This window comes from Panulirus ornatus, chromosome 1 (assembly GCF_036320965.1).
Source record: "Panulirus ornatus isolate Po-2019 chromosome 1, ASM3632096v1, whole genome shotgun sequence".
NCBI lineage: Eukaryota > Metazoa > Arthropoda > Malacostraca > Decapoda > Palinuridae > Panulirus > Panulirus ornatus.
In genome coordinates this window covers 94,093,784-94,106,584 of record NC_092224.1, presented here as the reverse complement: position 1 = coordinate 94,106,584, position 12,801 = coordinate 94,093,784, and the positions used below count along the sequence as shown (strand labels likewise).

Below are 12,801 nucleotides of genomic sequence, written 5' to 3'. Positions count from 1 at the left end.
ACAAAATAGGTTTAGAAGTATACACACTGGAAGGATACACAGTCTAACATAGGTTTTAATGTTAAAATTGTACAACTTCAGGTATAAAAATTCATTACATCGGGATGATTTGATCATCTTGTGTTATCACCAGCTGCATCTATGTTATACTTACATTCATTTATTCTTACATAGTGTAACGCATCTAAGTTTCATCATCTTCCCCTGAATATTCCCTTGTGTGTGTGTGCTATTGTGAACACCTGGAAACGTCTAGAAATTATATACGTGCCTGCAAGTACACCAGATAACACTGCAATACGTCTAGTGTTGCAGTGGATCAAGTAAGAGGTATCTTTTTTTCTTTCTTACTTCTTGGAACACAATCTCATACATTTGCACGCCACTGAATGTCGTGGCTCTTTTGTGTGTGTGTATATATATATATATATATATATATATATATATATATATATATATATATATATATATATATATATATTATATATATATATATTTATATATATATATATATATATATATATATATATATATATATATATATATATATATATATATATAAATGTATGTATATATGTATATGTATATTCCATTATACTTGCTCGCCGTTTCTCGCGTTAGCGAGGTAGCGTCAGAAACATACATAGAAAGGGCCTCATTCGCTCACACCCATCCTCTAGTTGTCGTGTATAATGCAGTGATTTCACACCCATTATCCACGACGAGGCTCTGATTCGGTCATTTAACAGAACATGGCTCCAATTCAGTCTATCCCGTGCGCGCCTTTCACCCTCCTGCATGTTCACTCCATCCTTCCACTTCCATTTTGGTCTCACCGTTCTCCATGTTCCCTCTTTGCCATTCCCTCCTCACTCATTCTTTCCGTATATACAAAACCATTTTCTTATCCTCTTCAGTTCTCTCCTACATAATCTTTTCATTATTACTCCTCTTTCTCATCCCATTATTTCTTTCTCGGTCAAACCTCCTGACGTCGTAATTTGCCCTCAAGCATTTCATTTCATGCATATTCACCGTTTCTTGTACATTCTCGTCTTTAGCCCTTGCTTCTCATCCATACAACATTGTTAGAACTATTATACCTCCTGACATAATCAGCTCGCTTTCCCATATAATCACTTCTCTTTCCACATTTCCTAATGCTACCAGAACCTTCAGCCCTTCGCCCACCTTCTGACTCACTTCTGCTTCCATGGTTCCATTGGCTGCCATGTTCACTCCTACATCTCTAAAATTCTTCACTTCCTCCAAGTTTTCTCCATTCAGACTCATACCCAAACTAACCTGCTAAACCTATTATTCTTGCTCTTATTGATATTCACTCTCCACTTCCTCCTTTCACACTCATCTAAACTCAGACACCAACTTCTGCAGTTTCTCACTCGAATCTGCCACCAGTGCTGTGCCATCAGCAAACAACAGCTGACTCACCTTCCTAGGCCTCCTCACCTCCCTCAGCCTTGCATACCTTCGCCTCTCTTCAAGAACCATACATTTACCTCCCTCACCACCCATGGTGACATCACACACCCATTCCGAAGACCCAGCTTCACCTGGAACCACTCACCCTCCTTTCTAACTACCCTCACACAGGCCTCACACTAGATGAAAATTTCCTCGAGGATTCTAATACCTTCTCTTTCACACCATACATTCGTCAAACCTTCTGTTAAGGCATGTGAATCCACCCTGTGTCATATGCCTTCTCCAGATCAATAGAAGCCACGAGTAGATCTTTCTGTTTCTCGAAGTATTTCTCACGCTCGTTCTTCCACACCTGATCCACACCTCCTAACCCTGAGGTTCTCAGTAGGTGAGGTGCTCAGCAGCTGACGTGCTCGGAAAGTCAGGAGCCGGTACATAAGGTGCTCAGTTCGTAAGGTGATCAAGTAAGACAAGAGTTAAGTAGGTGAGGTGCTCTGTACGTGAGGTGCTTCGTAGGTGAGATGCTCAGTATGTGAAGTATTCACAAGGTAAGGAGCTCACTAAGTAGGGTGGTGTGCTCACTAGGGTAATCAGTACGTTAGGTGCTCAGTGAGGTGCTCAGTAGTTAAGGTGCTCGGTAGGTGAAGTGCTCAGTAGGTAAGGTGCTCAGTAGGTTAGGATCTCAGCAGGTGAGGTTCTCTGTAGGTGAGGGGCTCACCAGATGAGGTGTTCAGCAGACGAGGAGCTCAGAAGATGAGGTGTCCAGCAGACGAGGAGCTCAGAAGATGAGGTGCCCAGCAGACGAGGAGCTCAGAAGATGAGGTGTCCAGCAGGCGAGGAGCTCAGTAGAAGTTGTCGAGCCCCAGCTTGGATTCGGCCACCTTGAGTGAGGCTTGGGCCGCTGTCATGAACCCCCCAGGGAGGCTGCGGGTCATCTCCAACGCCTCTGTGGTCCTGTGAGAGGTCAACAACAGAGGTCACACCACGTGGCAAACAGATCCAATTGTATGTGTTTGTGTAGCAAAGAGGAACATGATAGGTGTGAGCTTGTGGGAGGTCACGCGAGAAGATCCACGTGAGCCAGCGTGGGGATAGGAGGAAGAGGAGGAGCGTGAAGGTCCACGTGAGCCAGCGTGGGGATAGGAGGAAGAGGAGGAGCGTGAAGGTCCACGTAAGCCAGCGTAGGGATAGGAGGAAGAGGAGGAGCGTGAAGGTCCATGTGAGCCAGCGTGGGGATAGGAGGAAGAGGAGGGGCGTGAAGGTCCACGTAAGCCAGCGTAGGGATAGGAGGAAGAGGAGGAGCGTGAAGGTCCACGTGAGCCAGCGTGGGGATAGGAGGAAGAGGAGGAGCGTGAAGGTCCATGTGAGCCAGCGTGGGGATAGGAGGAAGAGGAGGGGCGTGAAGGTCCACGTAAGCCAGCGTAGGGATAGGAGGAAGAGGAGGAGCGTGAAGGTCCACGTGAGCCAGCGTGGGGATAGGAGGAAGAGGAGGGGCGTGAAGGTCCACGTGAGCCAGCGTGGGGATAGGAGGAAGAGGAGCGTGCGTGAAGGAGGAAGGCCAATACAAGTTAGCATGGGGACATGTGTTAATGCAGACGGCATATGTGAACTTAATGGTATTCTAGTGTTAGAAGAGGATGCTCATGAGAGGGATGGGGACTGACGGGTGTAAATTCCTTCTCGTATAGCAGTAACAGGTAGTTAGGTAGTTACAGATAGGTGATAACAGAGGAGGTCATTTCATGTTTTATACTTCATCGCCGTTTCCCGCAACAGCGAGGTGCCGCCAATAATCAGATAAAAGAATGGCCCATCCATTCATAAACACATACATGTACATAACAGACATATACATATATGAACATGTATAGATTCATACTTGCTTGCCTTCATCCATTTACGGCGCTACCCCGCGCCACAGGAGACAAAATCGCTGCCCATTGCTTCAGCGAGGTAGGGCCAGTCTCTAGCTGTCATGTGTAATGCACCGAAACCACAGCTCCCTATCCATATCCAGGCCCCACAGACCTTTCCATGGTTTACCGCAGACGTCCCACATGCCCTGGTTCAGTCCATTAACAGCATGTCGACCCCGGTATACCACATCGTTCCAATTCATTCTATTTCTTGCACGCCTCTCACCCTGTCCAAAACAGTCACTTGTTTCCCAATTGGCGTCCTAGCTACGTCTCTTCGTTGTATATCAACTGACTTATATTTCTTTCCTGTGTCACCCCTGATGATGTGATTATTACACGAAAGTGCACTTGGGAACTCATCGTGTTTCCTTTCCCCGTGGAGTCTTAGGAATATACTTGATCACGCGCAAAATTGTGATAATTTCCAATATATAGGAGACAGACAGACAGACAGATCGACGGTAGAAGAGAGACAGACAGTTGGACTGTAGGAGACAGACAGACGGACAGATCAATGGAAGACAGACAGACAGTTCGACTATGGGAGACAGACAGACAGACAGATCGACTGTAGGAGACAGACAGACAGACAGATCGACTGTAGGAGACAGACAGACAGACAGTTCGATTGTAGGAGACAGACAGACAGTCAAACTCACTTGTTAACTGTGGAAGAGACAGCCGCGAGACTGGCTCCCATGACCCGTCCCACGAGAGAGGACGGGGCGGACGTGGTTGACTTGAGTGGCGAGAGAGGTCTCCAGGGCAGCTCCCGCAGGAACTCCCCGATGACCTGGTTGACCTGGGGGGCGCGGCTGACGTGCGCCAGGTACCCGAGACCTGGCAGGGGCTTAATGGTGACCCTCTCCACGTACTCTTGTGTGTGGGAGGGAAGGAGAGAGGGAAGGTTACCAGGTGGGAGGGAAGGAGGGAGGGAAGGTTACCAGCTGGGAGGGAAGGAGGGAGGGAAGGTTACCAGCTGGGAGGGAAGGAGGGAGGGAAGGTTACCAGGTGGGAGGGAAGGAGGGAGGGAAGGTTACCAGGTGGGAGGGAAGGAGGGAGGGAAGGTTACCAGCTGGGAGGGAGGGAAGGTTACCAGCTGGGAGGGAAGGAAGGAGGGAAGGTTACCAGCTGGGAGGGAGGGAAGGAGAGAGGGAAGGTTACCAGGTGGGAGGGAAGGAGGGAGGGAAGGTTACCAGGTGGGAGGGAAGGTTACCAGGTGGGAGGAGAGGGAGAGAGGGAAGGTTACCAGGTGGGAGGGAAGGAGGGAGGGAAGGTTACCAGCTGGGAGGGAAGGTTACCAGGTGGGAGGAGAGGGAGAGAGGGAAGGTTACCAGGTGGGAAGGAGGGAGGGAGGGAAGGTTACCAGCTGGGAGGGAAGGTTACCAGGTGGGAGGAGAGGGAGAGAGGGAAGGTTACCAGGTGGGAGAGAAGGAGGGAAGGTTACCAGGTGGGAGGGAGGGAGGGAGGGAAGGTTACCAGGTGGGAGGGAAGGTTACCAGGTGGGAGGGAAAGAGGGAAGGTTACCAGGTGGGAGGGAAGGAGGGAGGGAAGGTTACCAGCTGGGAGGGAAGGAGGGAGGGAAGGTTACCAGCTGGGAGGGAAGGAGGGAGGGAAGGTTACCAGCTGGGAAGGAGAGAGGGAAGGTTACCAGGTGGGAGGGAAGGAGGGAGGGAAGGTTACCAGCTGGGAGAGAAGGAGGGAGGGAAGGTTACCAGCTGGGAGGGAAGGAGGGAGAGAAGGTTACCAGCTGGGAGGGAGGGAAGGTTACCAGCTGGGAGGGAAGGAGGGAGGGAAGGTTACCAGGAGGGATGGAGGGAGGGAGGGTGTCACACACATGAGGACCAGAGGAATAGAAGGTGGTGTTCCTGACACTCCTGACTCACTCACTCACCACCACCTGGATGGCTGACACTCCTGACTCACTCACACACCACCTGGATGGCTGACACTCCTGACTCACTCACACACCACCTGGATGGCTGACACTCCTGACTCACTCACCACCACCTGGATGGCTGACACTACTGACTCACTCACCACCACCACCTGGATGGCTGACACTCCTGACTCACTCACCACCACCTGGATGGCTGACACTCCTGACTCACTCCCCACCACCTGGATGGCTGACACTCCTGACTCACTCACTCACCACCACCTGGATGGCTGACACTCCTGACTCACTCACTCACCACCACCTGGATGGCTGACACTCCTGACTCACTCACCACCACCTGGATGACTGACACTCCTGACTCACTCACTCACCACCTGGATGGCTGACACTCCTGACTCACTCACCACCACCTGGATGACTGACACTCCTGACTCACTCACTCACCACCTGGATGGCTGACACTCCTGACTCACTCACCAACACCACCTGGATGGCTGACACTCCTGACTCACTCACCCACCACCTGCCTGGATGGCTGACACTCCTCACACTCACCACCACCTGGCTGACAGTCCTTACTCACCACACCTGGCTGACACTCTTCATTCACCACCTGGCTGACACTCTTCATTCATCACCTGGCTGACACTCCTCACTCCTCACTTACTAAACCCTACCCCCACCCACCCACCCACCACCACCCACTCCCCCGAATCTACACGACCCCCACGCTGACAGAACCTGCTGACGACACTAACCAGCTGAGCGGTAGGCGGTGTCCAGGGGCAAGAGTGGGTCGGCGTCCCCCATGAGCAGTAATGTCGGCTTGGTCACTACGTCCGGCAGCGGCTCCGTCTCCCTCACGCCCCTGAGGTCCAGCTGGCGCAGGTGGTGCAGCGGACCCGTCCAGTCCTCTAAGAGAGGGAGGGAGGGAAGGAGAGATGAGGGTCGGTTACTTACTGAGGGATGGGCACAGGGTTAGTGATGGGAGAGATGGAGCAGGGAAGGGTAAACACATGACGACATCTCTCTCTCTCTCTTCTATCTTATCTATTCTCTCTCTCTCTCTCTCTCTCTCTCTCTCTCTCTCTCTCTCTCTCTCTCTCTCTCTCTCTCTCTCTCTCTCTATCTATCTATCTATCTATCTATCTATCTCTATCTATCTATCTATCTATCTACCTCCCTATCTTTCTATCTATCTATCTATCTATCTATCTGTCTATCTATCTATCTCCTAATACATCCTTATGTATCATATAAGGATGCTGAGACAGAGAGATAAAGAGAGAGATCGATTCGTCGGTATGGCTGAAAGGGAGACAGCAACTTAAAGGACCTGTTTAAGTTGAGGTGGTATGCGGAGAGACTCACGAAGGGTGCTTTGGTGAAGAGAGAAAAGGTGGTGAAAGCCTTGCGGAAGATGAAATCCGGCAGGGCGGCGGGAAGTGTATGATATTGCAGTTAAAGTTATTAAAAAAAGGGGTGACTATGTTGTTGATTGGTTGGTAGGGATTTTTAAGGTCTATATATGGATCATGAAGTGCCTTGCATTAGAGGAATGCATGTAAAGTCCCACTGTGTAAAAGCAAATGGGGTAGAGGTGAGTGTTCAAACTACAGTATGAGTATTCTTCGAAAATTGTCTGGGAGGGTATTGATTGAGAGGGTGAAGGCATGTACAGAGCATCAGATTGGGGAGGAGCAATGTGGTTTCAGAAGTGGTAGAGGATGTGTGGATCAGGTGTTTGTTTTGAAGAATGTATGTGAGAAATATTTAGAAAATCGATGGATTTGTAAGTGGCAGTTATGAATCTGGAGAAGGGCATATGATAGGGTTGATAGAAAGGTTATGAGAAAGGTCTTCGGAATATATGGTGTAGGAGGTGAGCTGCTAGAAGAAGTGAAAAGTTTGTATCAAGAATGTAAGGCAAAGATGTGTGATGTCACCAAGGTTGCTTAATTTGTTTATGGATCGGTTGGTGAAGGAGGTAAATGCATTAGTTTTGAAGAGAGGAGCGAGTATGCAGTCTGTTGATAATGAGCGGGGGCAGGAAAGTGAGTCAGTTGTCGTTCGCCGATGATATAGCACTGGTGGCTGATTCGAGTGAGAAACTGCAGAAGTTGGTGACAGAGTTTGAAAAAAATATGAAAGGAGAAAGTTAAGAGTAAATGTGAATAAGCAGTGTTATCAGGTTTAACAGGGTTGAGGAACAAGTTATTTGAGATGTAAGTTTGACTGGAGAAAAACTTTAGGAAGTGAAGTGTTTCAGATATATGGTAATTAACTTGGTAGTGAATGTAACCATGGAAGCGGAAGTGAGTCTTACGGTTGGGGAGGGCGCGAAGGTTCTGAAAACTGAAGAATGTGTAGAAAGCGAGAACGTTATCTCGGGGAGCAAAAATGGGTATATTTGAAGGAATAGTGGTTCCAACAATGCTATATGATTGTGAGGCATGGGCTATAGATAGGGTTGTGCAGAGGAGGGTCGATGTGTTGGAAATGAAATATTTGAGAACAAAATGTGGTGTGAGGTGGTTTGATTGAGTAATGAAAAGGTAAGAGAGATGTGTGGTAATAGAAAGAGTGGGGTTGAGAGAGCAGAAGTGGGTGTGCTGAAATGGTTTTTACATATGGAGAGAATGAGTGGGGTAAGGTTGACAAAGAGGATATATGTGTCAGAAGTGGAGGGAACAAGAAGCGGGAGACCAAATTGGAGGCGTAAGAATGAAGTGAAATCGATTTTGAGTGATCAAAGCCTGAACAAACAGGAGAATGAAAGGGGTGCAGGAAATACAGTGAACTGGGACGATGAGATATACTGGGGTCGACGTGCCACCAATGGACAGAACCAGGGCAAGCGAAGCGTCTGGGGATTTCTTGGTAAGGTCTATGTGGCCTGGATGTGTATAGGAAGCTGCGGCTTTGGTGTATTGCACATGACAGGTAGAAAGTGGATGTTAGCGGATGTGGCCATTCTACGTATGTTCCTGGCGCTACCTTGCTAACTCAGGGGGTGGCGATGCTGTTTCCTTGGGGTTGGGGCAGTCCGTAAATGGATGCAGGCGAGCAAGGATGAATATATACATGTGTATATATGCATATGTATGAGTACTTGTATGTATATCTATGTTTCATTACATTAGTACCTATTTCTCTATCTATCTATCTATCTATCTATCTATCTATCTATCTATCTATATATATATAAATATATATATATATATATATATATATATATATATATATATATATATATATATATATATATATATATATATATGATACATATTCGCCGTTTCCTACGTTAGCGAAGTAGTGTTAAGAACAGAGGACTGAGCTTTAGAGGGAATGTCCTTACTTGACTCCCTTCTCTGTTCTCTATGTATGCATGTATATGTACGTGTATGGACGTGCATGTATTTAAGTGGATGAGTGTTTCTTCGTCTGTTTCCTGGCGCCACCTCGCTGACGCGGGAAACGGCGATCAATTATGATAAATATAAATAATATTTATCTCGTCTGTTGTCCTTGACCTCTGCTTCCCGCCCCAACGTGGTAGCGCCAGGAAATAGACAGAAAAGACCCATCCACTTCTGTGCACTCATATACACAGCGAGGTAACACCAGAAAAACAAACAAAAAAAAAAAAAAAAGGCCACATTCGTTCACACTCCGTCATGTTTCATGCACCGAAACCGCAACTCCCTATCGATATCCAGGCCCCACAGACCTTACCCCAGATGTTTTACATCCCCTGGTCCAGTCCAACGACACCACTTCGACCCCGGTATACCACATCATTCTAATTCACTCTATTCCTTGCACGCCTCTCACCCTCTTGCATGTTTTAGGCCCCGATCGCTCAAAATCTTTTTCACTCCATCCTTCCACCTCCAATTTGGTCTCCCACTTCACCTCGTTCCCTCCACTTCTGACACATATATCCTCTATGTCAATCTTTCCTCACTCATTCTCTCAATGTGACCAAACCATTTCAATACACCCTCTTCTGCTCTCTCAACCACACTGTTTTTATTAACACACATCTCTCTTACCGTTTCATTACTTACTCGATCACACACACACACACACACACACACACAAACACTTGTTTTACCATTCTCTTGTATCTTTATAATGTATTAGAACTTCACTACTTGTTGTACCATTCTCATGGATCTCCACTATCTATAAAAACTTCCCTTTTTTGTCCCATTCTCATGTGTTTTCACTATCGATCATAACTTCAATACTTGTTGTGCCATTCTTTTTTCACTATCAAAACTTCACTACTTGTGCCATTCTCATATATCTTCACTATATATCATAACTTCACTACTTGTGCCATTCTCATACATCTTCACTACGTTTCATAACTTCGCTACTTGTACCATTCTCATATATCTTCACTATGTTTCATAACTTCACTACTTGTTGCATCATTCTCATGCCTCTCCACTATCTATCATAACTTTACTACCTGTCGTACCATTCTCATGTTCCTTCACTATCTACCAAATCTTTATTACATATTGTACAGTTCACATGTGCCTTCACCGTCAATCACAATTTCATTGCTTGTTGTAAAAATCTCATGGGTCTTCACCACCTGCTATACCTTCACTACATGTAGTACCATTCTTATTTCTCTTCACTATATGTCATATATATACTTCTGCTGCGATCGTAGACATTCCAGAAGATATTGAAAAATGAGAATAGTTTAATATATATAGCTATGATAGATAGTGATGAGCAATAAGAATAGTACTAGTTGTAGTGAAGATAGATAGTGAAGACACATGAAAATGCTACAAGTAGTGAGGTGTAGTATTCTCATGTTTCTTCACTATCTATCATAACTTCAGTACTTGTTTTGCCATTCTCCTGTTTTCACTACTAAAACCTCACTACTTGTTGCACCATTCTCATGTGTCTCCACTGTTTCTTATATCTTCACTACCTGTCGTACTATTTTCATGTGCCTTCACTATCTATAAGGTATTTGTTATATATTGTACCATTCTCACGTGTCTTCCCCGTCTATTATAACTTTATTGCTTGTTGTACAATTCTCATGTGTCTTCACTACCTGTTATAATTTCAGTAGTGTAATATTCGCATGTGTCATCACTATTTAGTATAAGTCTACTACCTCCAGTACTATTCTAATTTGTCTTCAGTATATATCATTTCTATACACATTTTAAAATTCTCATTTTTCATTATCTACTAAAACTTCACTACCCATACCATTTTCGAGTTTTCAGCGTCTATCATAACTTCACTGCTTGTACCATTCTCATATATCTTCACTATGTATCATAACTTCACCACTTGTACCATTCTCATATATCTTCACTATGTATCATAACTTCACTCCTTATTGTACCAATCTCATGGGTTTTAAGTATCTAAGCTCACTACTTACACGATTTTCATGTTGTCGTCACTATATCTTACAACTTCACTGCTTATTGTACCATTTTCATGTGTCTTTACTATGTATTAGAAATATCGCTGCTTCTTGTAACATAAACAAATAGCTTCACTATCTTTCATAACATTACTCTTTGTACCATTCTAAAATGTCTTCACTATATATTGTAACCTCACTACCTTGACCATTCTCATGTTTTTTGTTTTTCTTTTTTTTTTTTTTAGCGTGTGACATGACTGCTTCTTGTACCATTTTCATGCGTCTTCACTGTCTATTAAAACTTAACTCCTTCTTGTTCCATTTTCCTGTGTTTTCACTACATAATATAACTTTATTATCCCTGGGGATAGGGGAGAAAGAATACTTCCCACGTATTCCCTGCGTGTCGTAGAAGGCGACTAAAAGGGAAGGGAGCGGGGGGCTGGAAATCCTCCCCTCTCAATTTTTTTTTTTTAATTTTCCAAAAGAAGGAACGGAGAAGGGGGCCAGGTGAGGATATTCCCTCAATGGCCCAGTTCTCTGTTGTTAACGCTACCTCGCTAACGCGGGAAATGGCGAATAGTTTGAAAAAAAAAAAAAAAAATATATAACTTTACTACTTGTACATTTCTGACGTCTTCTCTTCATGTTACCTATTATTTGTATATATCTGGGATATTGGAGTACTTCTGTGTGATAGCTTGTACGTGTACTAAAAAGAAAATGAAAGGACTAGTGTTCTCCGCCCAAGCATTGGTTGTGGGTGTGTTCGTGTGTTCATTGGGATCGCGGTACTACCAAACATTGGTCAAAGAACCGACCTTGCGTAAAATGTCAGTGGATGCATTCACTTTGCACAGCGAGCTCATCCATAACGCTCCATGGATCCGTTCAGTTCCCGTACTGGGAAAATACCTGTTGGGGGATGTGCCAGAGGTCCCAGAATACATCAAGGCAACTGTCTTTGAAGAACTGCTCTTTGTGGGACCTGTTCTTGGCCATTACCGGCAGACGCACAACGCAGAAGTACTGGCAGAGTTCTACAGAGAATGCAGCGAGTACTCCCTTCTCGTGCAGCAGTGGCAAGACATGTGGTACAAGTTCTTGTTGAAAGGTTTGTTGCCTCTGATGGTGGCACCTTTGGGCTACTTTGTCCTCTTCCTTGTTGGAGTGATCGTGGAAGGGATGCCCAGCGTAAGCAACAAGAGGTTCGTGCGCTTCTTGCTGTGCTCGGCAACTGTGGCAATTGTTGGGATCCTGCGTGCAGAGTGAGTTGTTTTCCTGCATACCGACGACGTAGGCATGAGGTCCCCCGAGCTTCCTTGAGGAACCATTTGCCGAAGAACGCCGTCCCTTTTGAGTTTAGACGGAATGGCCAGTAACTTGTTGGATTATTCAGCTTCAGTAATCATTGTACCATTCTCTTGTCTTATATATATATATAATATAACTTCATTACTTGTACTATTTTCCTATGTCTTTACTAATATATTCTCTATACTTGAACCATTCTATTTAGTCTTCAGTATCTTTCATAACTTCACTACTTGTTGCACCAGTCTCATATATTTTCGTATACTAAAATTTCAATTTTTGTTTACCTTTTTGATTTCTCATTATCATCTGTCCTAACTTAATACTTGTTGTACCATTCTATTGTGTCTTCATAATGTATTAGAATTCCACTACTGCACTGTCTATGAAAACTTCACTTTTTTGTACCATTTTCATGTGCTTTCATTATCTGCCAAATCACTGTCAATCATAACTTCATTGCTTGTTGTGAAATTCCCATGAGTCTTCACTATCTGCTATACCTTCACTATTTGTAGTACCATTCTTATTTTTTCTCTTCACTATCTTTCATATATATATATATATATATATATATATATATATATATATATATATATATATTTCTGTTGCGATCGTAGACATTCCAGAAGATATTTAAAAATGAGAATAGTTTAATATATATAGCTATGATAGAAAGTGATGATCAATAAGAATAGTACTATCTCTCTTACCTTTTCAATACTTACTCTATCACACACACACACACACACACACACACACACACACACACACACACACACACACACATACTTGTTTTACCA

The 12,801-nt window shown here is 44.8% G+C and overlaps 1 protein-coding gene and 1 long non-coding RNA gene across 2 annotated transcripts in view; both read right to left on the bottom strand.

The window, feature by feature from the left end:
- Positions 1-488: 488 nt before the first annotated feature.
- The window catches only part of LOC139750932 (uncharacterized), a 27,810-nt gene continuing 15,497 nt past the window's right edge, over positions 489-12,801 (bottom strand). The window contains exons 6-8 of the mRNA XM_071665887.1: positions 6,024-6,179; positions 4,025-4,241; positions 489-2,400 (exon numbers count right to left, since the gene is read on the bottom strand). Of these exons, the coding sequence (XP_071521988.1) occupies positions 2,289-2,400; positions 4,025-4,241; positions 6,024-6,179 (485 nt within the window). The 3' untranslated portion in view covers positions 489-2,288. The remainder of the gene's footprint in view (positions 2,401-4,024; positions 4,242-6,023; positions 6,180-12,801) is intronic.
- LOC139752854 (uncharacterized) lies at positions 4,951-5,922 on the bottom strand. The gene is made up of 3 exons (XR_011713603.1): positions 5,752-5,922; positions 5,640-5,712; positions 4,951-5,602 (listed from the first exon to the last, which is right to left on the bottom strand). It is a non-coding gene; the product is annotated as an uncharacterized lncRNA (long non-coding RNA).